Source organism: Liolophura sinensis, chromosome 9, assembly GCF_032854445.1.
Source record: "Liolophura sinensis isolate JHLJ2023 chromosome 9, CUHK_Ljap_v2, whole genome shotgun sequence".
NCBI classification, from domain to species: Eukaryota; Metazoa; Mollusca; class Polyplacophora; order Chitonida; family Chitonidae; genus Liolophura; species Liolophura sinensis.
In genome coordinates this window covers 32,770,279-32,793,965 of record NC_088303.1, presented here as the reverse complement: position 1 = coordinate 32,793,965, position 23,687 = coordinate 32,770,279, and the positions used below count along the sequence as shown (strand labels likewise).

At 40.3% G+C, this 23,687-nt stretch overlaps 2 protein-coding genes across 2 annotated transcripts; one reads left to right on the top strand and one right to left on the bottom strand.

The window, feature by feature from the left end:
- Positions 1-6,688: 6,688 nt before the first annotated feature.
- On the bottom strand, positions 6,689-8,805 carry LOC135475524 (EKC/KEOPS complex subunit TP53RK-like). Its single transcript, XM_064755449.1, has 2 exons — positions 8,623-8,805; positions 6,689-7,746 (listed from the first exon to the last, which is right to left on the bottom strand). Exons 1-2 carry the CDS (start codon positions 8,795-8,797, stop codon positions 7,262-7,264), a joined length of 660 nt encoding a protein of 219 aa, XP_064611519.1. The 5' UTR covers positions 8,798-8,805; the 3' UTR covers positions 6,689-7,261.
- Positions 8,806-13,661: 4,856 nt separating this feature from the next.
- LOC135475030 (ganglioside-induced differentiation-associated protein 1-like) lies at positions 13,662-20,912 on the top strand. The gene is made up of 6 exons (XM_064754762.1): positions 13,662-13,817; positions 14,341-15,271; positions 16,242-16,437; positions 17,163-17,333; positions 18,014-18,220; positions 20,276-20,912. The coding sequence occupies exons 2-6, from the start codon at positions 14,375-14,377 to the stop codon at positions 20,599-20,601; spliced, it is 1,797 nt and encodes a 598-aa protein (XP_064610832.1). The 5' UTR covers positions 13,662-13,817; positions 14,341-14,374; the 3' UTR covers positions 20,602-20,912.
- Positions 20,913-23,687: the final 2,775 nt, after the last annotated feature.

Below are 23,687 nucleotides of genomic sequence, written 5' to 3'. Positions count from 1 at the left end.
TTCTTGGTATGTTGACTCTACATACATGCATGGGTCTCTCTCGTGACTTTTTTTAGGCAAACTGTGAAATATATGGATATTTGTATACACTGAGTGATGGTCATATACCTGCCTCAGCACGGTTTCACGCCGTGATAGCAATATTCTCACCTCGCTATACATGTGCGCCCCCTACACACACATCCTCAAGTATCGGCACTAACAAAGGGCTCTTGTTTTCCTGTTTGCTCAGATTAAATTCGCTAATATTCTCTGTTGTAAAGAAGACAGGGCTTCATCTTGTCCTGTATTACTAGCGGCAAATAGTCAATATTTGCTCCACAAATTAGTTCTATTGTCGTTAGCCTGTAAATCGGGAGCTACACCGAGTCTCCCGAGGTTGCTGAACAGCCCCGTGTTAATTGATGAGGAGTGTGAAAAAGTGAAACTACCAGGTGGTGAATGTCTCACTATCCCGACTCCTGGCTCTTATTAAAGATATTTTAAGACTGCATTAATCATCACTACACACAAATTAAATACCCTTTTAATTTAAAATTGTACTGCATGCGTAGTGGGGAAATTTTCCCACTTTGAAGTTTCTCAGAGCCAGTGTCAAAAGTTTCATTTGTTTTCAAAATTTTTTAACCACTCTGTTTATTACTATTATTCTCATTATTGCTGCATTTTGGATAAATCAAAAAGTGTACAAACTTCATATTACAAACCGTATACTCACTTAATTTTTAAAAACATGTACAAGGTTGTCATATATTTAGTTTTTTCAGTTTCAGTGTGAAAAATTTCATTTAATTTTAAGTTTTTAAGTTCTGCTTTAAATAGCAATGATCAGCGCAGCATTATGGCCCAGTAAAAAAGTTATATAAATAGTAAAATAATAAAATTTACTCTGTGCATACTGTATACTCAATTAACTGAAAGCAGTTCTGGTATTTAAAATTTCTCCAGTTATTTTATTTTATTATTATTTTTTTTTGCATGCCGGTGTTGAAAGTTTCGTGCATCGATAAAAGTGTAAATGTGTCAGTGTGGAATTGTTTGAAATACAATTGTAAATTTGAAATGTTGGCCAACAGTTTTATTAAATTGTAATATTCAACACAATTTTACAAATCTTAATTATTGCCCTTTCTTTCAAACAACCCCGGCTTTTAGAGTCTAAACAAATCAGTCATTCTTTCACAGGAGACAGCAAGATTTACTCCGCATTGCTTACAGTTTGGAGTTAGTATCAAGCCTAAGAAGCCTTTCGACACTCAAAATCATTTGGTCAAAGTTTTGTCTTCTGAAGCCAAGAAAACTCTTTACACTGTATATAGACCTTTACACTACTATATTAGTGATCTGTTGAAACTGCTTACATTTGTTCACACATGACCCATGCACTTAATCAAAATGACATTAAACTAGGTTTTCACGGATAATTAGGGATCATTTAAGTTTGGCTAAACCTATGTTTGAAGTCAATGAAAAGGGGAAAATAAATTTGTACTGAACATTTTTTGTTTTTGTTTTTGCTTTTCCAATTAGGAGGCTAACTTTGATTATCAGTTAGCCAGTACATGCTGTTATTATTTCTTTGTTTATTACTCCACCCTAAATACTAACTGACCGCCATCTAATAAGCGAAAGAGTCTTGAGTATGGCGTTAAACAAATATCAGACAAATTTATCAGTGGCTGTAGAAGCTGTGACAGCTTAAGTTTAATAAAGTTTCTTTTCTCGTTTATATACGATGCCCTTTTGTGTGCCTAAAGTGCTTATTGTCGTCGCATAAGGTAGCAACATTGGCGAGGTGGCGTTAACCTATAATCGTGAGTTCTTGTTGCCTTCCTTACGCACGTGGGTTTGCCCCCAGGCTGTGTCCAGCTTCATCCGATCATATAATGCTGTTTGCCTTCGTATGAGTCAAATATTCTTGAGCTCGGCATAAAATCAAATCAAATAAATACATATAAACAAATATCATTCATTCATCCATGCTCTTAGCCTTTCCGTATGAAAAGTGTCCTAAATTGGATAGGCCCTATCGCCAGCTGTGACGAAGGCAATCTCTTCAGCGTTCGCGAATATAGGTCCTCAGCATGGTGGTCCCGCCTACAAACGTCCCCCCTCTATAGTCATGATAGCAAGACAGGAACAGAGGCCACAGGAGTGTGCTGACATCCAGTCACCCCAGTGAGAACAATCACTGTAACATTATTACACTTCACACCTTTAATTAGAAAAACAAGTCGAGTGTAAATATTTGATTGATGCTCCTCCGCGCTCTGACAAATTCATTCTACAAGCCCACCGTTCTTCGTGTTCAGGGTCCATGGGGTGGACTGGCTGATAACTCTATTTGTTTGCTTTTCGGATCAGAAAGATTTACGAATTGGCACACAAAGGAATAAATGAGGGAGCTTTGTGCAAAGGTGTTCGGCGGTCCATCGACGGGGAAAACTATCCCCCGCCTTTGTAATTATATATCTCGCCGGATGTCAGCTCAGTAAACAGATTCATCTTCCGTTAGTATCACGCATGAGGCGTGTTTGAGTTGAGGGTGCAAGGTTTGGTCTCGGAAATCTGTCTGAAATGAAGCTTGTACGCATGTACAAGACGGTCGAAGTGTAAGTCTGAGTTATATATCTTATATGCATCCTTAAACACATCCACACCTGTGGTTTGCACCTGTGACAAGGTTTTGCTCGAATGCATTACTTTCGGCTTTGTCTCCCTTCTTTCTGGAAAGAAAGATGGTCTACATTCATCCCACGCATAGTCATCTATATGCCCTCAACAAAAATATTACCCTTATTAGAAACTGATTAATCCGTTGTCAGAACACACCATATAGACTTTTATACACCATTTTTTGTATGTACATGACAACGTATAGGTCTACTAACCAAGTATATAGGAAATATACCTGAACACAGCTTCGTCTTTCAGAAGCAATTTTTTTGTATATACACGACAACATATAGGCCTATCAACCAAGCATATGCCTGCACATAACATGGACCTTCATAAACAATTCTGTATATATATACACGACAACATATATGCCTATCAAGCAAGCATATTCCCGAACACAGCATCGTCTATTATAAACAGCATTTTTCCTTTTTTTTTTTACCGATGTTTAACGCCATACCCTAGAACATTTCACTTAATACACCATGCATGTCATTTTATTTATATGTAAGTACATATAAACAGGACTGGGTAAATTTTACCCATTTTAAATTTCATACTCATGAGATGGTTTGGGTATAGTACAGATAAGATACGTAAAAGTCTTTAAAATACGACCTTTGCAGATAAGAATTAGAGACGTTTTTCTACATTTTACTCTTAATGATAAATTCCATTTAGCTGGTGTTCAATACCTTAATTTTTATGGAACCTTCTTTTTTATAAAAAAGGCATTAATTAAACGCTGCGACCATCTTTAATTGGCTCAATATAACCTGAGCCGTTCTCCAATCAGTTTTGAGCTTGAAAGCCAGAACTCGCTGGTTTAATGGTAGCTTTAAACAGATGGGGTAAAGTTTCAAGGTTTACTTTTCTTCACTCACTATAAAACAAATAAGCTAAACATCGTCACAGACTTTATATTTCTTTCTTTCTTTATTTATTTATTCGACTGGTGTTTTTACTCAAGAAATTTCGCTTATACGGTGGTGGCCAGCATTATGGTGGGAGGAAACCGGTCAGAGCCAGTGGTGGGGGTAGGGGTGTTACCCAATGTTTATTCAGAACTGCATACACACTTAAAAAATTATTCTGTTAAACAGACAAAACACGCTTATTTTGTGAATGATGGCAGAACAGATCACGTTACTTCTATTAACTATTATGTTGCATATGACAGACATGCTCTGTTATTCTAACGGAATATTTTGGTTGGTCTAACGGCCTTTTCTGTTGCCAATAACATAATATTGTGTTGTAGTAAAACATAATCTATTCTAGCATCACCCAGAAAATGTAATATTGTGATGTAGTTTAACATAATCTATTCTAGCATCGCCCAGAAAATGTAATATTATATTGTAGTATAACATAATCTATTCTAGCATCACCCAGAAAATGTAATATTGTGTTGTAGTTTAACATAATCTATTCTATCATCGCCCAGAAAATGTAATACTGTGTTGTAGTTTAACATAATCTATTCTAGCATCACCCAGAAAATGTAATACTGTGTTGTAGTTTAACATAATCTATTCTAGCATCACCCAGAAAATGTAATACTGTGTTGTAGTATAACATAATCTATTCTATCATCACCCAGAAAATGTAATACTGTGTTGTAGTAGAGCATAATCTATTCTATCATCACCCAGAAAATGTAATACTGTGTTGTAGTATAACATAATCTATTCTAGCATCACCCAGAAAATGTAATACTGTGTTGTAGTATAACATAATCTATTCTAGCATCACCCAGAAAATGTAATACTGTGTTGTAGTATAACATAATGTATGCTAGCATCACCCAGAAAATGTAATATTGTGTCTAGAATATTCGTTTTAGAGAATGCATATATGGAAGAAACTGATTTTTTTTCGAACCTTTAAAAGCTTCTTTAAAAGGCGTGTATTTGGGCCATTCAGAGAATAAGATTCCATTTATTAATATTATTATGCAATTCTGAAACATTTTACTCTATTTATTTACCTATATCGCAAGCTTGAAATCATAAAATTATATATATGTATGTTGTACTTAACACTTTTTCAGTCATGTGACAATGAGTTATTAGGTGTGTATATATATATATTGTCTTTTTGTGGCAGAGCGAATCAATGCCGTCACTGGAGTATCATGCCGAAGACACCAGACATGACACCCCACCCAGTCACAATATACTGACACTGGGCCAACCAGTCATGTTCCCTTGCTGTAACCTCTCACTGCTAACTACCAAGTACCATTTTGAAAATCTTTGGTATGACCCGGCCCGGGTTTGATCCCAGGTCCCCCGACTTCCACATGAAATAATATTGCAATATGTGCATGTATGTTTGAATATATTCAAACTGTAGCCTACAGTTGTATATATGTTTTATACACTCTCGTATGATGCCAAAAATGAAAAGTTCCTCCGATTTATGCACATTTTCCGTCAGTGGCTGGAAATGACGTCATCGATTAACTTTCTGTGATCGCGACACCAGCTTGGTTTCCCCCATTCTTAATCCGCCCCCACCTCGACCCAAACACATGAAGAGTTGTTTTGTGTCGCCGTTGACGTGCTGACTGCATGCTGAAGTTTAATGCAATTGTTTATGCCCCAGAAAGAAAGCCGGGGAGCTTTACTGTACTTGCATATGTTAAAAAACATTTTGACCTTAGGAGAAAAGGTCAACCGAAATCATTGTCTTACAGTTATCGACATTCACCAATGACCGATTAAATATATGTATGTTGCTCGACGACGTAAATATGGTAAAAAGAAATGCAAGAAAGGGATATTCCAGTGTCTGTCTGTATGTATGTATGTGTATGTACGATTGGGATTTTACGTCGTGCTTAACAATTCTTCAGTCACATGAATCCTCGTGGTATGTGTACATATGCCGTGTGTCTTCTTGTATCAGAGCGTGTCCATGCCTCCAAAGTGCTGCCTCCACTGAAGTATCATGCCGAAGACACCACACATAACACCCCACCCAGTCGCGTTAAAGTGAAACCGGGCCAACCGGTGCTGTTTCCTTGTTCTTACCTCTCAGTGCTGAGCCCCAGTCGAGGCAGCGACACGTTCCACTTTTAAAGTCTTTGGTATGACCCGGCCCGGTTATGACAGAGGGTCTGCCCACTTCGAGCCAATATATGTCAGACAGCCTCAAAACTGTGACAACGTTTTCATGTCCCACGAACAAGGGGACACAACTCAACTGTACAAATTGCACATCCGTTGCTCTATTTGCCTTTCTTGGATCATCCACGTTCAGAGATCACTGTGAACATCTTGTTGGGAAGTTAAACATCATCAGATAACATATTCTGGCTTATTACATTTTTAAAATCCTGAATAAGACATCATTTTCTAACGAATCATCACGTGCGATATAAGTGATGAAATCAATTTCCTGAACTTAATAAAATACAACCTATGTCGAGGAGACATAATCACGACGTCATTTGTACCACTACTGGTTTTACTAAAAAAAAGAAACAAAAAAAAAAGAAAACAAAAAAAAAAAAAAAAGACCAAAACCAGAAAAAAAAAAAAGAGAGGTACATATATAGTTCGGTATTGGGATGTTTTCTGCTGCTTTAGCTGATTATACTGCTGCTTTTTGTGGGTACGTGAAAATCCCGAATCCACTTCAGATCGAAGAAACCTGTCAGACCGAACATCCTTATAACAGTATATTTGCCTGTATACTGAATATTCTGCCAGAGCATGAAGGCATGTATTTAAAGTCTTCAGGGAGCACGGAACCGGGTTCTTCCCACCATAATGCTGTCCGCCATCATATAAGTGAAAGTGAAATATTCGTGAGTGTGGAGTAAAACACCAAATCAATTAGTAAATAAATCAGGGAGCAAGCACTGGGAAGGTGGCAGAACAATACACCCCCAAGGTTCAAGTCTGAACCGGTCCTTTGTTGTCCACATTCTCCTCAAACATTTTCTCACACCTGGCTTCAAGTTACCGGAATTGAAATCCAGATAAATGAGTTTAAAACATTTGTAATTTTCTGTATAATTTTTTTATTAATTTACCTGATTTTATTCTGGAAACATTTTCTACAGCAATGTAACCCAGGGTTCAACACCCAACAGCAAATGGTATAATCATTATAACAGGTTCTCCATTTCTAGCGGACTTGAGCACAGTGATCTCGGCCACTCTGTCACCAAGGACTCTCCGATTGTTGGAACAATGCCAGCATCTAGAAAACACTGTCAGTCACTTCAATATTTGATTTGATTGATGCCTAATGCAATATTCAGTTTTCACTTCTTGTCAACCAGTAATAGACATACCTGTAGGTAACTGCCAGTCTGAATCATAAAGACTTCATGTACACATGCAAGAAACCTAGGATGGACATTATGGCGTGCCATTAACTTCATTCTCCAGACTGAAGTTCGATTTCCTAAATGCATGTGTTAGGATGAGTCCAGCATTATGCTCACTTATCACCCACACTTCATGTCTTCTGTTTTTACTAAAAAAAATGACTATATGGATGATCATGGCTTAATGCCTCGTCAGAAATATTGCAGCCATCTGAGGCTGAAGAGGTTGGCATTAGCTCAGCCCACCATAGTCCTCTTCCTGCCACGAAGGCGGACCTCCTCCAACTTGTCAATCACAGCATCTGCCCCGCCTTTATTGGCAGTCCTGTACGCAGAGAGGATATCCTCAAAGAATTCCCGTGTTTTGGGATGAGAGCTGAGGATGGCTCTCTCCAGTACATACAGATCAACGCCTTTGTCCTCTGCGGCTGCCTCTATATCACTCAGCCCAAAGTCAATCAGCCATAACTTGTATTCATCCAAACTCCCTTGCAGAAGCATGTTGGACGTGGTCAAGTCACCGTGGATTATGTTGTGCGTGTGCATCCTGCCCAGGACATGTCCGATGGAGGTAGCCAACTGCTTTAATCGACTGTCCATCGCGTCCCCCTGCCCTTGAACCTTGTCTATGTAGTCCCTCACACTGCGACTGTTCTTAACCCACTCCATGTAGATACAGCTTCTCTCCAGGTCGACAAAATACAGAGCTGGCACATTTATACCTGTGGTAATACAATCAAAGTCAACAAAATGGTCAGTTTGGACTGTTATTTGTTTGAATTTCTTAGTAATGTTTATTTATACCTTAAAGATCTCTTAATAATGAGGGGCCTCCACGGCGAGGGGGTTAGCACGCCAGCGCAGTGCACTGACCCAGAGGCCTCCCACCAATATGGTCCCTGTGTGTGCAAGTCCAGCCTTTGCTGGCTTCCTTTCTGACTGTACGTGGGAAGGTCTGCCAAAAACCTGTGGATGGTCATGGGTTCCCCCACCTCCCACCCCCACCTGAGATCTGGCATAATAGCCACAGTGCTGTACTATATAGCTATATCCCTTAATTACATATATATGGTAACATTATTTTAGACTACAATATACATGTATGCTGTGGTTAATGAAGCTAGCTGATCCTCATACGACTGACTTCCTGTCAACCAGGACAATTTAAATACTGTAACGGGCCACTTTTTTCATTAAACATTGGGGTTTAAATTAAATGGATTGTCCTTTGCCGGGTATATGATAAACATCATGAGGGATACAGCGTAAAACACCAATAAAATAAATAAATAAATAAATAAATAAATAAATAAATAAATAAATCAATCAATGAACATTGCGTGAAGTTGTGTGTGCAATATTAAATTTGCAGCAAAACCTGCAAGAGCCACAAACTCCTGAAATTCAAACTAAGTCACGGGCCTATGCCGTCAATCACACATGTAAATTAAAATCCTAGACAGGCAGTGGATAAACTGAATATTTCTGACATTCACTCGGTCGGCAGACGGTGTCATAATATTAATTAAGGACATGAAGCACGGAGATAATTTAGCTAGCTGCAGTACTCTATACAGGTGCCAAATATCGCATCATACCCTGCAGTCGACATCGCATTATAGCTCGCACTTCCGCTTTTATCCGCCGAAGCGTTAGCGTTTTGTCTAGACTAGGATGTCTATAAGCTTTCGGGAATCTTTCCTTAACAATGCATGGTTTTCCGTAGAAATCACAGACAGAAACCTTCGCCTCGGCGCCTTGTTTCATAAACATGTGCTCCATTATTGTATACAACGGGAGACAACTTTGGAGAAAAGAAACGCGATGCTGCAACGGGAGTTACCTGTCCTTTAGCTTACATTGTCCGATTTGCCAAACATCCATGGTTATGCATCTAAAGTGAAACTGAAAACGGTACCTCGAAGATTTCCTCGTAATCTCCCCCCCCCAACCCCGCCCCAATTTCTATGAAAACAATATCTAGTTTTTGGTTTCCTATATTCTATGTTAACAATGCTGAATTCTTCTTATTATATTATCGTTAATAAGGATTACACTTTCTGAATAAAGCACAGATTCTAGTGCTGAAAATTGCTGGTTCGGAACCAACGGTGATCTCAGCCAATTTTCAGCACTACGATACTACTGTTACTTAATCGACTTTCTAAAATGACATTTAAACCTATCTGATATAATCACCTTAGGGAGTACGTGGTGTCATTTGTGATCATCAGAGAGGGTAATGCATGTTCGCTTTAAATTCTACCGGTTAACTATACCTTCTATACCTTCTATTTCGTGGAAGGCCACTTGGTCGAGTGGTCTAGATGGTTAACGTGTATTGCTGGCTATCTGGTGCCTGACTCTGAGGTCGCTGGTTCGAAACCCACAGTGAGCCATATTCAGAAAGTGTAATCCCTATTAACGATAATACTGTTACTTAATCCACTTAATCAAAGCCACAACGTTTTACAACAGAAGATGCTCCAAAGCTCAACATCTCCGCCACCAATAAATGTAGAAACTACGGACAAGGGGACAACGTTCTGTATTTCAAACCCATCTGTAGGCGGTTAAGAATCGCTAAAAAAACTCCTGGATCCACATCAACACAAAATTCAAGGAATAGTCGTTCGCCCTGTGCTATCCTGAGCATAAGGGTCGTATGTCATTGCTTTAGAATTGTTTTTTTTTAGTTACCAGAATGCCCTAACGCTTTCATTAGCATGCTCATGAGTAAAACGAAATGACCAACGTGTATTAACAAAAATTACACAGATATGGAATTTAACAAAAATATTGAATATATCCAGAAATACGACTACCGGATACATCTAGCAATACTACAAGTAGGCCTATAAAGATTTTTAAACGACAGCGCCAACGCAATATTACAAATAAACTGTGGTGTGAAGTTCCGAAGCTCACTGTTTTGTTTCATATTATTATTTAAAATATTAATTCAAGTTAAATTGTGAATTAAAACACTAGGAGGCACTCCGTGTGCACAAACGTCCGCTACAGCAATAAATGTTAAATCCCAAGTACAGACAAAGGGACGATACTATTTGTGTGGTATGTTACAAGTGCGAAGAATCGTTGCCCCGATTCAACCCGAGATCACTAGAAAATAGACAGGCTGACAGAGACAGACAAATCTCCAGCAGAAACATAGCCTAGTAATATTATTAAACAAACAGAAGAATGAGAAGGCTAGTTTCTAGTTACATTTTTGTTACGTTTGTTTGCTTTGGTTGCTCACCACATCGTTTCGGTCATATACATGTAGTATTACATCGCTGTCTGCTTATACATACATTGGCCCTATCTCAATGCCAAGTTGCTATCGTGGCGCAATAACTCTGGATCCCTCCCCAATGCCGTCACTGTGAGTTGAAGTCGAGCTCATACTGGCTTCCTTTCCCGTCGTTCGTGGGTAGGTGTGCCAGTGAGGAGGTGTGGTCATGGGTATCACCCGAACTCTACCGTGCGGTTTCCTCGCACCATAATGATGGTGGTCGTCGTATAAGTGAAACATTCTTGAGTAGGGCGTAAAACCCTAATCAAATAAAGAAATAAACCGATGCCAACATATATGATATTGGGTCGTGGTTTCCCCCAGGCTCTCCTCGGTTTCCTCCCATCAAAATGCTGGCCGCCGTGGTATAAGTGAAATATTCTTGAGTACGGCGTAAAACACCAATCAAATAAAGAAATAAAAAACATATGGTATTGCCTGAACGGAATGTCATGCCCAAGATACCAGAAGTGACGGCTTATATACATCGGATTCACCGCCTGTTTCCTGCTGTAGCCCTTGAAGATTAGCACTTTTCATGTGTGCAGAAAGGCCGAGAAAGTGTACATTCCTGGGTAAGAAAGTACGAGTGCGTGGCGCCGGGGACTTTGTTACCCATGAATATACAGTAACGAGGCCCATTTAAACGGTTGCATTAGTGATGCATAATAATTAAAGCATTTGTGTGTTTAGCGATGGGAGGGTGAGGGGATACAAAGTGCACAGATAGCAGGGGGTGTATGTTTTGTTTCTAATTCTTTATGTATGGTGACATGAGCAAGGTATCCTTGGCTGGACAATTCAGATGCAGGTGGTTAAAACTTGTCCATTACCACAAGGCTTGTATCAGAGACATCGTCAAGCATGTACCTGTACAAAGACGGACAAGGTCTCCTTTCACGCCGCCTTTACGACAAAAGGGATAATTTCAATTTTGATATTGTAAATTATCCTTATTTAGATAGCAATATACCAAAGGGTCCTGCATTTGGCGTATACATATCTGGCCTTGTAGCATTTGTCAGATCTTGTGTTAATTGTGATGACTTTAATCTGCGTCACAAGTTGCTAGTTCAAAAACTAGTTTGTCAAGGATACTCCATCAAACGCCTTCATTCTAAGTTTCTAAAATTTTTCAATGAATATAACACTCTCGTTGGCAGGTATGGACAGAGCGTTCAGAATCTCTGGCGATCTGCATTGTGATCAACCACATACACGGCGCTGTTATCCCTATGCACATATCTATCACGTACATGGTATTTAACAACATAGATGGCGCTGGTTGCCCAGTGTAACCGTCTATCTTCTATGTCATGTGTAACATCATAGATGGCACCTCTTGTAGCATGAGATCTTTACATATTAACGGGAAAGACGTAATCGTCCATTACTTTTGAATCATAATCTGACCGGTTGGGGTCTGTAACGGTCGTCATTTTCAAACTGTATCGCTTAACCTGGGGCTAGGGGCCGTAAAGGTAGCCATGCTAATTACATCAGCATGATGCCTTTATGAACAGTTGCAATGAAAGCGCGACTGAGATACTTGTTTAGCTGTTATTTGACATGGAACTCATTCACGGACTACGAATTTGAACTTTGATATGGAATTCATGCCTGGAATATCATCTTCTGCCCGGCATCATTGAAAACTGATGACCGCTTCTCTCTTGTGTGTTACCGGCTTTATTTCTTATTTGTATAATTTCTTACATACCTTTGTCTTCGGGAGTTAGTGTTAAACGTTGTTGTGGAAATGGATCTTGCGATTATCGACTTGGAACGCCCTTTAAGGACTACGAATGGTATAGGAATGTCGGACTTGACGCTTATATTTAAGGAAAGTACGGCTGCCGTACCTACTTGAGGGAGAAACTACGGTTTCGGAATAGAATGACACTACACCCACTATGGCCGTTAAGTCGTTCACTTAGTGATCACCATTTTGATCACTACTGAAGCAATTAGCGCCATCTGACGTCAGGGGAGGCCAACACAAAGCATACATGATGAAGAAAGTAAACAAGAAAAAAATGTGTACCATTACAAAGAGAAAACTTCGATACAAAATCACGTGTAGGCAGATCACACTGAAGGTCGACTCTATTTCTCCAATTCTTCTGTCAGAATTTATCTTCTGTCCACTCAGTTTGAGTCTTACGCTCCCTGAAGCTCTTCCAAGCTTTGTGAAAAAAAAACAATTAAAAGATATGGGAGATAACTCCAGAAGCGGCAAATCGAGTTGGCCAGGTAATAGTGGGTTACAAAACTAGGTGGTAGCACAACGTTTCGTTGTAGATATACAAACATCGTTATCAAGTGAATGATATCATCGCGTTAATGGGCTTATTCATAGCAACTAAAGATACAAATGTCAGTACAAATGTTACAGAACAAAGTAAATATGTAACCGAACAATAATCAAGAGATTAAGTGAATTTCAGAGGGCATCAGACTGGTTTGGGTTCATGATCAGGTTAATAAGGCATTAGGCTGGTTTGGGGTCATGGTCAGCTTAGAAAGGCATTATGCTAGTTTGGATTCCTGGTCAGCTTGTTTAAGCCCATTAAGGCAATGGTATCAGTCACACGATAACTACGATAGTGTATATGTACCTAGTATATCGAAACGTTGTGCTAATAAAACAAGAAAATGTCTATCCAAAAGAAATATCTTGTCTAAAAAACTTCTTTATCCACTTCTAAACTCTACCCCAAGAAATACATGGGTAAGACATGCATGAGTTGAAGAACAAAACAGGCTTACGCAGTCATGTGGAAAAACAAATTCATTAGAGTAACACAATCATTTGAAAAGCGTCTTTTCTTTTCTCCTGTCCTCGTTTCTACATCTGTATTGTTCGGTCCCACGACGATCCATACTGCTCACGTGGCAAGTTTCAACAACTACACTTTTCGGTCACACTTCCAAACTCCTCACGGTGGGCGGAACACGCTCATTGCGACTGGAGCTTGCTTAATTCATTCCTATCTTGCGCTGCACTAAAGAATATTTCACGCATATGATGACGAGAATGTTTGTTACAGAGCCTCATAGAAATCAAACAAGTACGCAAAGTAACTGACAAAATCTCCCTAACTTGAAAAGCCATGCATCGAGAGTTGGATTCGAACTTGCGACCTCAGCGTTGTGAACGGTCTGCGATCTACGGCGCGTGCACCGCGTTATGCTGTTCTCAGCGAGAGGTTTATAGGGGCATCAAAATAGCGCACACGATCCAACAACGATACTCTGGAAATAGCCTGCCGATTTGACTGTATCTGCCTGGGTGAAGTGCGTCTTGCGTACGTGCACGTGATTTGGAGTATAGCCCACACTGACATATCGGCGCAAGGTGATAGAGTCTTACATCAGCCGTAGACGAGTGGCACACTGTGGGTTGCCAAATTTAGCTCGGACTAGTGACAAGAGAGAGAGGTGGGGAGAAATGATCGTTGGAAGCTCTCTCTATTCCTGAGGTACAAAGTCCGGGTAAGTTGTACTTGGTGTGTACATGTATAAACACTTCAGGGAATTGTACTTAAATAATTTATTATAGTGCATTTTACAATGAATTAAATAACAGAATACTATAACCTATACATATATAACGGACTTTGCCTAGGGCACTGCGTCATTGTGCACTTAATCTGACGTTGTAATCTGCATAACCCATGTACGTGTAACCCATACACTACGCATGTAGTTCGGATCATTCTGAATGTATGCAAGCCCGTACTTCCTGTATAGGCTAGCTTACATAGCTGACTATTTGCTTTGTGTTTAGAGGTACATACTCTTTCAGTTCTGGTCACTGCGACTTATCGCAGCTGTATAGGGTTGCGCAATGATCAGTGTTATATAGGCAGGGACTATACCGCCGTCTGTGTATACGTACTCCGTCCTCGGTCGGTTTGATCAGCTGTATCTATAGAGTATTTGGGACAAGGTGGTCGTTCTCCATTACGGCTGTTCTGCTATTGTCTACATATGTACCTTCCTCTTTCACGTCCAGATATAGTTATACTGACTGATCAACACAGATCACCATGGAGGAGTCAGCTGACAATCAAGGTGAGAGTCAAAGTCAAGTCATGGGGCCAGACGAAACAAACCCGGGCCCCGGAATCGCTGAGGTTCCCATAGCCCCCGCCGCGGCCCCCATAGCCCAAACTGAAATCTTCCAGGTGGATGAGGCGCCAACCACAACTATACCCGTAGGCTCCCCAGACAATACCCATCCAGACCCGGTACCCGCAACTTCAGGTGCTCAGGCAACGACACCGGACACTAAGCCTGACGCCATTCCCTCCCCTGTTACTAGCCCTTCGCCCCTCCAATCATTTCCGCCAAATTCCGGCGATACAACAACGACGACGAAAGATTCAAATATAAAGCCGACGGATACCCAGACCTCCACCGTTCCTAAACCCGCTGCTCTGTCGTCAAAGATTCCTACTCCCGCTATTAGTAAAGCTCCCCAGCCCAGTTCCCATGCCCCATCAGGCGAGATTCCACCCGCAAACCAGCCTTCTCTGACACCCCAGCAGACCCGCGCTTTACAACAGACAATAGCGTCAACCCAGGTGCAAATAAGGCCTCCGGTCAACGTGTCTAAAGCGCCCACACAGTCAGAAAAATCGAGAACACCAGAGCCGCCAGCACCAAAACCGATGACGCCTTCAGAAGAACCACCAAAGCCGCAGGATTTACCAAAACCCACTCTGACGTCACAAGTTCCACAAGCCCCCAAAGAAACGTCCCAGATCCCACCAAAGCCTATTCAGACTCAGGAAAAATGCCCCGAAGGCCCTCCAACGCCATCGGCGCCTCCACAGAAAGCGACTCCATTGCCGACAACACCCGCTGGTGGAAGTAACGCATCCACTTCGACTCAAAGGGAAATAACTCTATACTTCAGTTATGGCTCATATTACTCACAGAAGGTAGGTATCACCCTCTGGAAACTTACGGGGTGCGTGAAGTTAAGTTCCAAGAAGAAAGCTATAGCTCCATCCACTTCCGGTTGAAGAATGAAGGCTATGTAACAAAACTCTTCCTTCTTCGTTTTTTTTTAGTGGGCTGTAGCTCATTTAGTAAATGCAAGGTTCCTTGATGGGAAAGTTGTATATTTCTCTGCCCTCACTTTTCTTAGGAGCTTCTTAACTGTTCGACAGCGCTCAGCAAAAGTTAATGTTACCTGATGAAAATCCAAGCTTCAAAATTGCCATAAGTAAACCCACCGTCAAGCGTAAAGGGTTATCTCAGAATCAAAAATCGCCAAATCCATTTGTAAGGGAAGCATGAACACTAATTCCCTTTACAAACCACGGGAATGAGAAGCTGTGGTCTTAATCAAATCATTTCCAATTGGCCTTGTGGATGTATAAGGTGCCGGTACCGGTACCGGTAAATCGGTAAATCCAAATCAGCACCAGATATCCATCATATACATTGAGTGAAATAGTTTCAGAGCTAACTGCGTGTGTAACTTACTATTGAGAGTAATACCACTGATAAAAAGAGAAAACATTGATTATTAAATGCTCAAATACCATTTAGGCAGATAGAGGTCTATATATTATGGCAATATAACGCTTCTTCTTGAAGTTATCTTGAATCTTGTTATTAGAGGGTTTCAATCTTTTTGTGGCAAGAGTTACATAGACCTTGATAGCGGTTAAACAATTTTCATCTTTTTAGCCACTTGGTCTATATGGATTATAATTTTTCGATGGATTTTTGTTATATTACATCCTTACTATTCTTCTAATTTGTCTTTTTGTAGCTCTGTTTAGTATAAACCGATATTTTTACCATGGCAATTGAAAGACCCGAAAATCTATCAGAACCTTGCTCTAAATAAAGCTGTTAGTAAAATGTGAGCTGAATGCGGCATGCATCTAAACGTTACAGGTGCTGCTGGCGCTGTATGAAAAAGACTTGACCTTCACCCCGCACGTGGTAAGACTGGACGACAACGAGCAGCTGGAGCCGTGGTTCATCAAACTCAACCCCAAAGCGGAAGTACCCGTCTTGAAAGCCGGTGACAAATACGTGACAGAGTCTGAAGTCATCATCAACTACATTGGCCGCCTGCCGATATCTGCTGGTAACCACAGAGTTATCTCCCTTAATTAAAGTAATATCGGTGCCGTTTATTTATTTTATGAAAGAGATGCAAGATAGATGTACCTCTTGATTTTACAACCAATGCCAAAGTAGCGAGAGCTAGGTTTGAACACGAGACTGCATTGGTCATGAGCGTGATAAATGCAGCGAGCTAGCCCTTTAGCCATTTTAGCCAAACAGGCCCATATTTTGGTGTTGTCCCATTTCGCTGGTCAGTCCTCAAATTTAAATAAAAGGTAACTTTTGGATCGTACAGGTGCTAAAATTGCAAACAGATTGTAAATGTTACATCATAACCAGTAGGATTTTGGAACTGCGTGTAAATTAATAAAACGGCAACATGAAGTTTTAAATTCTAACATAAAAATAAATAAATAATGGGGACAGGTTTCTAAGATACAACTAGCCAAACATGCACTTTTTCTCTATAAACAAGGGGTGTACATGTATATATGCTTGTCATTTAAATACTGTCGTCTGTTTTAATAAACTTCTTGCCCTATCATATTCGTTTGGAATATCACTGATTGTAACGTCAGAGTACTTAAAGACCAAGTTCACCACAGAATTCAAACAATGGAATGCATTTAACTGTCAGTTTATAAAATATATATTTACGCAGAGGTCTTTTGCTGTCCATCCAGCCACTGAGCCTTACTTCATATCGTATATTTCTTTCACAATGCAGCTTGTTTTCGTTCACAGGTAACTCCTTAGTGGGCGATTCACGGAGTGCCTCTGGACAAACCATTCAAAGGTTCAGACGTCTTCTGGATGGAGTCAACATCCCCCTCCTTACATACGGTCTCGTGCACCACCCACACCTTAGTAAAGGAACGATCAATATACCTAGCTTTCGTCAACAGCTGATGAAAGGTGAGCCCAAGGGTGTGTTCAAGGCAATGACAATAGTAGACCAAATGTAGTATATACATGTACATAGCAAATGTAGTCTATAGTATATTTAGTATACACGTAGTATAATAACAATAGTATAATAACAATAGTGATGTAAATTTTTAATCTTTCACACGTTATATAAATAAACCGCAATTCTGATTGGTCACCTGAACTTTCACTGACAAGCTTAACCAATGAAAAAGTAGAACGGCATACTGGACTACTTCTACTGTTTGTTGCCGTGAAAAGAAAAAGGCTGGTGATCACTTACTACACCGTGACTTAGGTTTCCGCCGGTTTCCGGGTACCAAACAGTTAATTTTTTGGGACACTGGATAGGCATAAAATTTATCTTCATGTAATGGGGAAAATAGCAAAGGTTGCTGAAAGGAAATGGAGGAAAAGAAAGTCTCTTGTTTGAATGATGCTAGATAGTATTCTGTTATTATAACACAATAGTCTGTCAAATTTATATAATTTTCCTGTTAGTCTAATAGAATCTTTATGTTGAGTTATTAGAGTATGTGTGTTACATTTAACAGAACAATCTGCTGCAATAAGAGAATACATCACTCAGTCAACCCACTTTCTTAACAGATTATGTTTTCTGACTGTAGCTGGATTTGTACAATTGAAAGCTAAATGAAACGTTCCAGAAAGAATATCGGGGAAGCTGACAGTACTGGCAGGATTAGCAGAGACTTACCCAGAACACAGGACCTCGTATCTGGCACTCAGCGAGACGCATGCGCAAAAGTACGAGACATTAACTGACGAGGAGGCAGTGAAACGAGAGCTGGAGCAGCTCGGTACGGTGCTCAGCAAAGTAGAGGAACAGCTGGCTAAGTCAATGGGCTCACAAGGTGAGATATTTCGGGGTATAAATTCGTCGTCACAATTCAGTTATTTATCTGATTGCAGTTTTACGCCGTTCTAGTGAATATTTCACTTATACGGCCAGCGTTGTGGTGGATGTAACCGGGCAAGCCCGAGGGAAACCCACGACCATTGGTTACTAACAGATTTTCCCAGGTAATCTTTGTCATAAAGACATGATTGAAAAAAGACAGACTTGAAGGATTATAGTTTTTAGTTTTTATTTCTTAATATGCAGTCCTAACATAGAAACGTGGAACAAAGATTCCTTGCTTTCTTCTTTGGGCGTACAAGATAGTTTTCGCTACACTTTTCGATGGCATCATTTCCTAAAATTCCATCCATTGACGGCAACTACGTGTAAAGAAAGAGGGATAGTGAAAGATATGAAATTTGCATCAAAAACAAGGTTTTTTAAAAAAATTTTCGTGGCGTAACTTTCTTTCTTTCTCTTAATTTAAAAACCACAGTCTTCCCTTGAGAATTCCTTTTTATGTATATCCCTTGACATTAAAACTCGAAAATTCACCCTCACTTCCAGTCTATGATACATATATCTCCATGTGCATGATGTCACTGTGTCTACATACTCCTCACAGCGCATGCCTCTGTCTCAACCCTGTGCTTTACATCACTGCCATCACTAGACAAGCTTGACCTTTGGAGCCCGTGTGTCTCAAGTAGGGTTGTTTAGGCTAAGCCTCATCACGTGGTCCTCCCGTGGAACTACTTAATTATCATTCGACAAAATTGTTTTAAGTTTTGGTTAGAATCATGCTGTACATACATGTACACTCCAGATAAAAGTTATATGTGTATAAAACTTTGTTAGAAACAAAGGATGAGACCTACTGTTTGTGTTTTCTGACGTCACTTCCTGCCTTATTACTGTAACCCACTGACCTCGCCGTTTTTCAAGATTTCTGTACAAAATTTACTGGTGGTTGAAATGATGTAAATCGAAAAGTAGAGAGCGACGCATGCGCTGGAAGGAGTATGCTGTGTCTGTCCATGCGTACGAGATCGATTAATCGTCTCCGCTCGTGCTGGCATGGCGAGATTTCCCACCTATTTTGTTTTTAGCGCCTTTCAGTTTCTGAAGCCTACTTTCATACTGGTGGATTTATTTGGTTTGTTAGACAAGTAGTTACAAAAAACGTTATGGTGTAGAAAGAAAAAAAGCACGTAGCGATAACAAAAAGTGGCTTTCATTTCATTAATATTGAGCATACGACACGACTTTTTAAGGTAATTCCTTATATGTTGAAATAAGATGGCCACGATAAATGTTTGGATTACCGTCACAACGACGGCAGTATGGTAGATCTTATCTGAGGGTGGCTAGAAACAAAATTTCTAAACTATACTCGATCAAACTGTCTAACAATAGCCGTGCTGGTTCGATTGACTTAAGTGTTGTTTCCTGTTCAGTCGATCGTGCCCTTGCTTATGACAATGGCAGAATCGAATCCAGGTCTCGCTGGTTCGGCTGTAGCCTTATGTGTGGAAGGTTTTGAAGTATATGTACTTAACAAAGGACGGTGCGTTAGTCCTGGTACTACGGTTTACCACATTGAGCATGTGGGAAACACGTCTGAGAGCCCTTAGAAAATGTGTGGAAGAAACAATAGACAAGCAACCTTTGCATTGTATTTTGCGCATTGTTTTTGTCTCTTATTTATTTAACTAATGTTTAAAGCGGTACTCAAAGATAATTCACTCACATTAGTCAAAGCTGTCGAATTTAATGGCGCAACCGATTTGGGAGAGGGATGCATTTAGGCATTGAACCTAAACTAAAGAATTCAGCATTAAAATACAAGAAGAAGATGAAGTAAGGATTATTCTACAGACAACGGAAGGCTATTTAAACTCCACCTTTTGAATGCCTTTCACTCTCTTCAAAAATGTATAAACAAATAAATGAATGTACTGGAGCATAGTTCTGCATAGTTTTAAGCGGTCTATCTAGTGATGCTCACTTGAATATTGAGCTGTCTTTTCCTTTAAACCACATGATAACTGCCGTTTTTCATTCACAGACATGACAACTTCCGGTAGCTGGCTGTGCTGTGCCGAGTTCACGGCTGCGGACATCACCCTACTGGTGTTGCTAACTCGACTGCACTTGCTGGGATTAGATGTTAATTACCTCCAGGACGATCTGCCGTCGTTACAGAGCTACTACAGACGAGCTGTTGACCGGCCATCCTATCAGCGGTTGCTCAAAAACACCCCCGGGGCCAGCTCGGCGGTGTTTCCCGTTCTCTGGTACAACTCCAAGAAGGCACTTCCGTACGTGGGCGGAGTTACCGCTGTGGGTGCGTTGGCCGGAGTTGCCTATTGGCTATACAAGAAGGTCACGTGATAGATGATTGACATTTCTGTAGGATTAAGGCATGTATAATTTGAAAATCATATGTAAGCAATTGCTTCCTTTGTTCCAAAAGCAGAAACGGCTAACATAGGAAAAAGCGCGCGTGTTGCGGACGTGTGCTGTGTGAGTTTCCATATCTCCATGATGTTTATTCATAAAATATAGAGAGGTCTTAGCACATTGCCAGAATTTGGTATAGGGCTATTATATAGCCACCAGAATCCACTTGAAAAAACAGTGTATATAGTTGTACGTATTTACTCGTGTCTGTAATAAATATGCATCAGGTTTGGAAAACTTAATTGAGAGCTTTTTTTATTGGATTCTTTAATGTTATTCCCATGCCCGTCTGCCATCATCTAATGGCGAAGCCACCGGAGAAGTCTTCCTTGTACCCGAAACGATGCATTATGGGATCGTCATGTTGGCGGGTTTAGCCTGGAAATTTACCGCTGTTGCTAATGTTTTGATTCGATTCTACGTACCTTGGTAGTCACGAAAAGGAATACAGATAAAAGATTTGTGTGTGGGATTTGATACAATTTGAAGCATGACGAAAATACTATGGATGCATACTCCTTACAGCGCATGTGCCGCTCTCTACGCTCGGTTTACACCACTGCCACAACTAGACAAGCTTGTCCTTTGGAGCCTTGCGACTGTAGGCTAAGACTCACCACTGGTGATTTCCTTGCGCGGAACTATTTAATCAGCGTTCATCTCCAAAAACGGTTCAGGTGTTGATTAGAATCATCGTGTGAATACTTTAGATATGCATACATGTGTGCATTGTATTATCATAACCAAAGGTTAACACAGAGTTTTAATCGTTTCTGACATCACTTCCTGTCTCATCACAGTGAACTTAGTGACCTCAGCGTTGATCAAAATTTCTGTAAAAAAAAATTGCTAGTGGTGACAGTGATATAAAGCGAAAGTGGAGAGCGACGCATATGCTGTGAGGAAAGTATGCTATGGATTACTATTCTAAAAATATTGCAAACAGTGTATATTTTGCTATTAGAGATATCCAGGGCATAGTTTTATTTTTGTTGTACATGTGTTTACTCAAGCCGTTCCAAATTCTCAACAGATCAGTTAAAGATATCAGATTAAAACACGGTGTCATGCCATGCCTAACGTTAAAAGAACGTGTCCAAGCCGTCGCACGGATTGCGGCACTTGCTTGACGTCAGAGTCATTTTCAGGACGTCAGTATTCGTCCCTGCTCTGGAAGTGCGCGTGCAAGGCCGGGATACACGCGGTATTGCGCATGTCAACTTTCCATCAGAACCGTGTGCAGTTTCACGGCCTCCAAACAGTCTTCACGAAGGATTGCCAGCTTGTCCTTGTAGGTACACATCAGTTGCGACACGAGAACTCCTATGTACCTATACACACCGCCCATTGACCGTTAACTGTTCAGTTAAAGAGGGAGGTAAATGTTTACTTGCCCTGGATGAGCTTCAATTTCAATTTCTGACATAGGGTGATGTAAGTTAAACACGCGAGAAAACTATTGATGGTACTCATGTAGCTTAAATAAAATGATAACATCCCCGAAAAGAGCACATCTTCACAGTCGGTTACAAACTGAGTGCTTGCAAATTACTTATTCCTAGCCATTATAGTTTTCAATTTACAAGTCAGAAACTTATAAAACCTAAAATTATTTTTTGACTATATCTCAAAGTATTACTTAGACGAAAATCTACAGCAGATTCGGAACTAACAGCAGTGTTTTCTTCATGCCGATATTAGAAGGACCCGCCCATTGATTCTTAAGAAGTTGTTTAAAGAATTTACGCGAAATTCAACACGGCGCCCAACTATAAGTGACCTAGAAGAGCAAACTTAATATTAACAAATAAAAATGTCCGTGCGAATTTTGCTGTCAAAAGTAGAAATGAAACTTATTTGTGTATGTACGGTGTTCAGCACTGATAAAATAAATGAATCATAAAGGATGTATCCATCATAAAATAGAGACTTTATCTGTGCGATATTCCATTTTGACATTCTTGGAACAAATCTGTTTGACCCCTTCTATTAGGCCGACTCATGGAAACATGAACGCGCAATACGTTATTTGCATTGTTTGAGATGATCGATTCTCAGGTACTTTTGTTTGGACTGTAAATCTTTAAATGATAAATGTATAAGATTTACAGGGACAGGGGAGACTACTCTCGTTTCCCTAGCAAGATCATTGTGGTGATGGATGACGTTATCTTGCTTAGCTGTTCTAGAAACTTTCTGAAAAAAATTCCATATGTGACTAAGTTACTGTAATATGACTGATGATATTTGATAGTAATGCAGCAATCACTGTACCTTCATATTTATGTGTGCTTGGGGTTTTATGTCGTACTTAACAATTTACCCGTCATATGACGACGAGGAGTCAACAGGTGGGTATACATAGGGCCTATAAAGTGTCATCTTGTGGCAGGGCGAGCTCATGCCGCCATAGTGCTGCCGCCATTGTACATGCATCATACCGAAGACACCAGACATGACACCCCACCCAGTCATATTGTACTGACGACGGGGCAACCAGTCCTGTTTCCTTGCTCTAACCTCTCGGTGCTGATCGCCAGGTGAGATAGCAAAGAGCACCGTTGGTAAAGTCTTTGGTATTATCCGACCTGGGATTGTTCTTCGATTCCCGGATCTCGAGACGAACGCTCTAACCACTAGGCCACCAAAGCGGTATGTGTAACCTCGCCCTGTAAACCAGGCCAACATTTTGTTCAAAGCTAACAATTTCTAACAGATTTAAAGGAGATCGCCGGTGTATAAAAACTTAATAATAAAGTCATATTTTCATTAAGGATATTTGAGCGCATAACAAATTCCTGGTACTGGCAATATACTGCTTATGACAGAAACCCATTCTGGTACACCTAATCTGGCACAATACCCGTTCTGGCAAAGTGCACATTCTGACACTATACACATTCGAGCACACCGAATCTTTCACAAGATCGATTTTGGAACACAGATTCTGGCACATCATGGCTTCTGGAACACTGATTCTGGCACATTATCTATTCTGCAACACTGATTCTTGCATA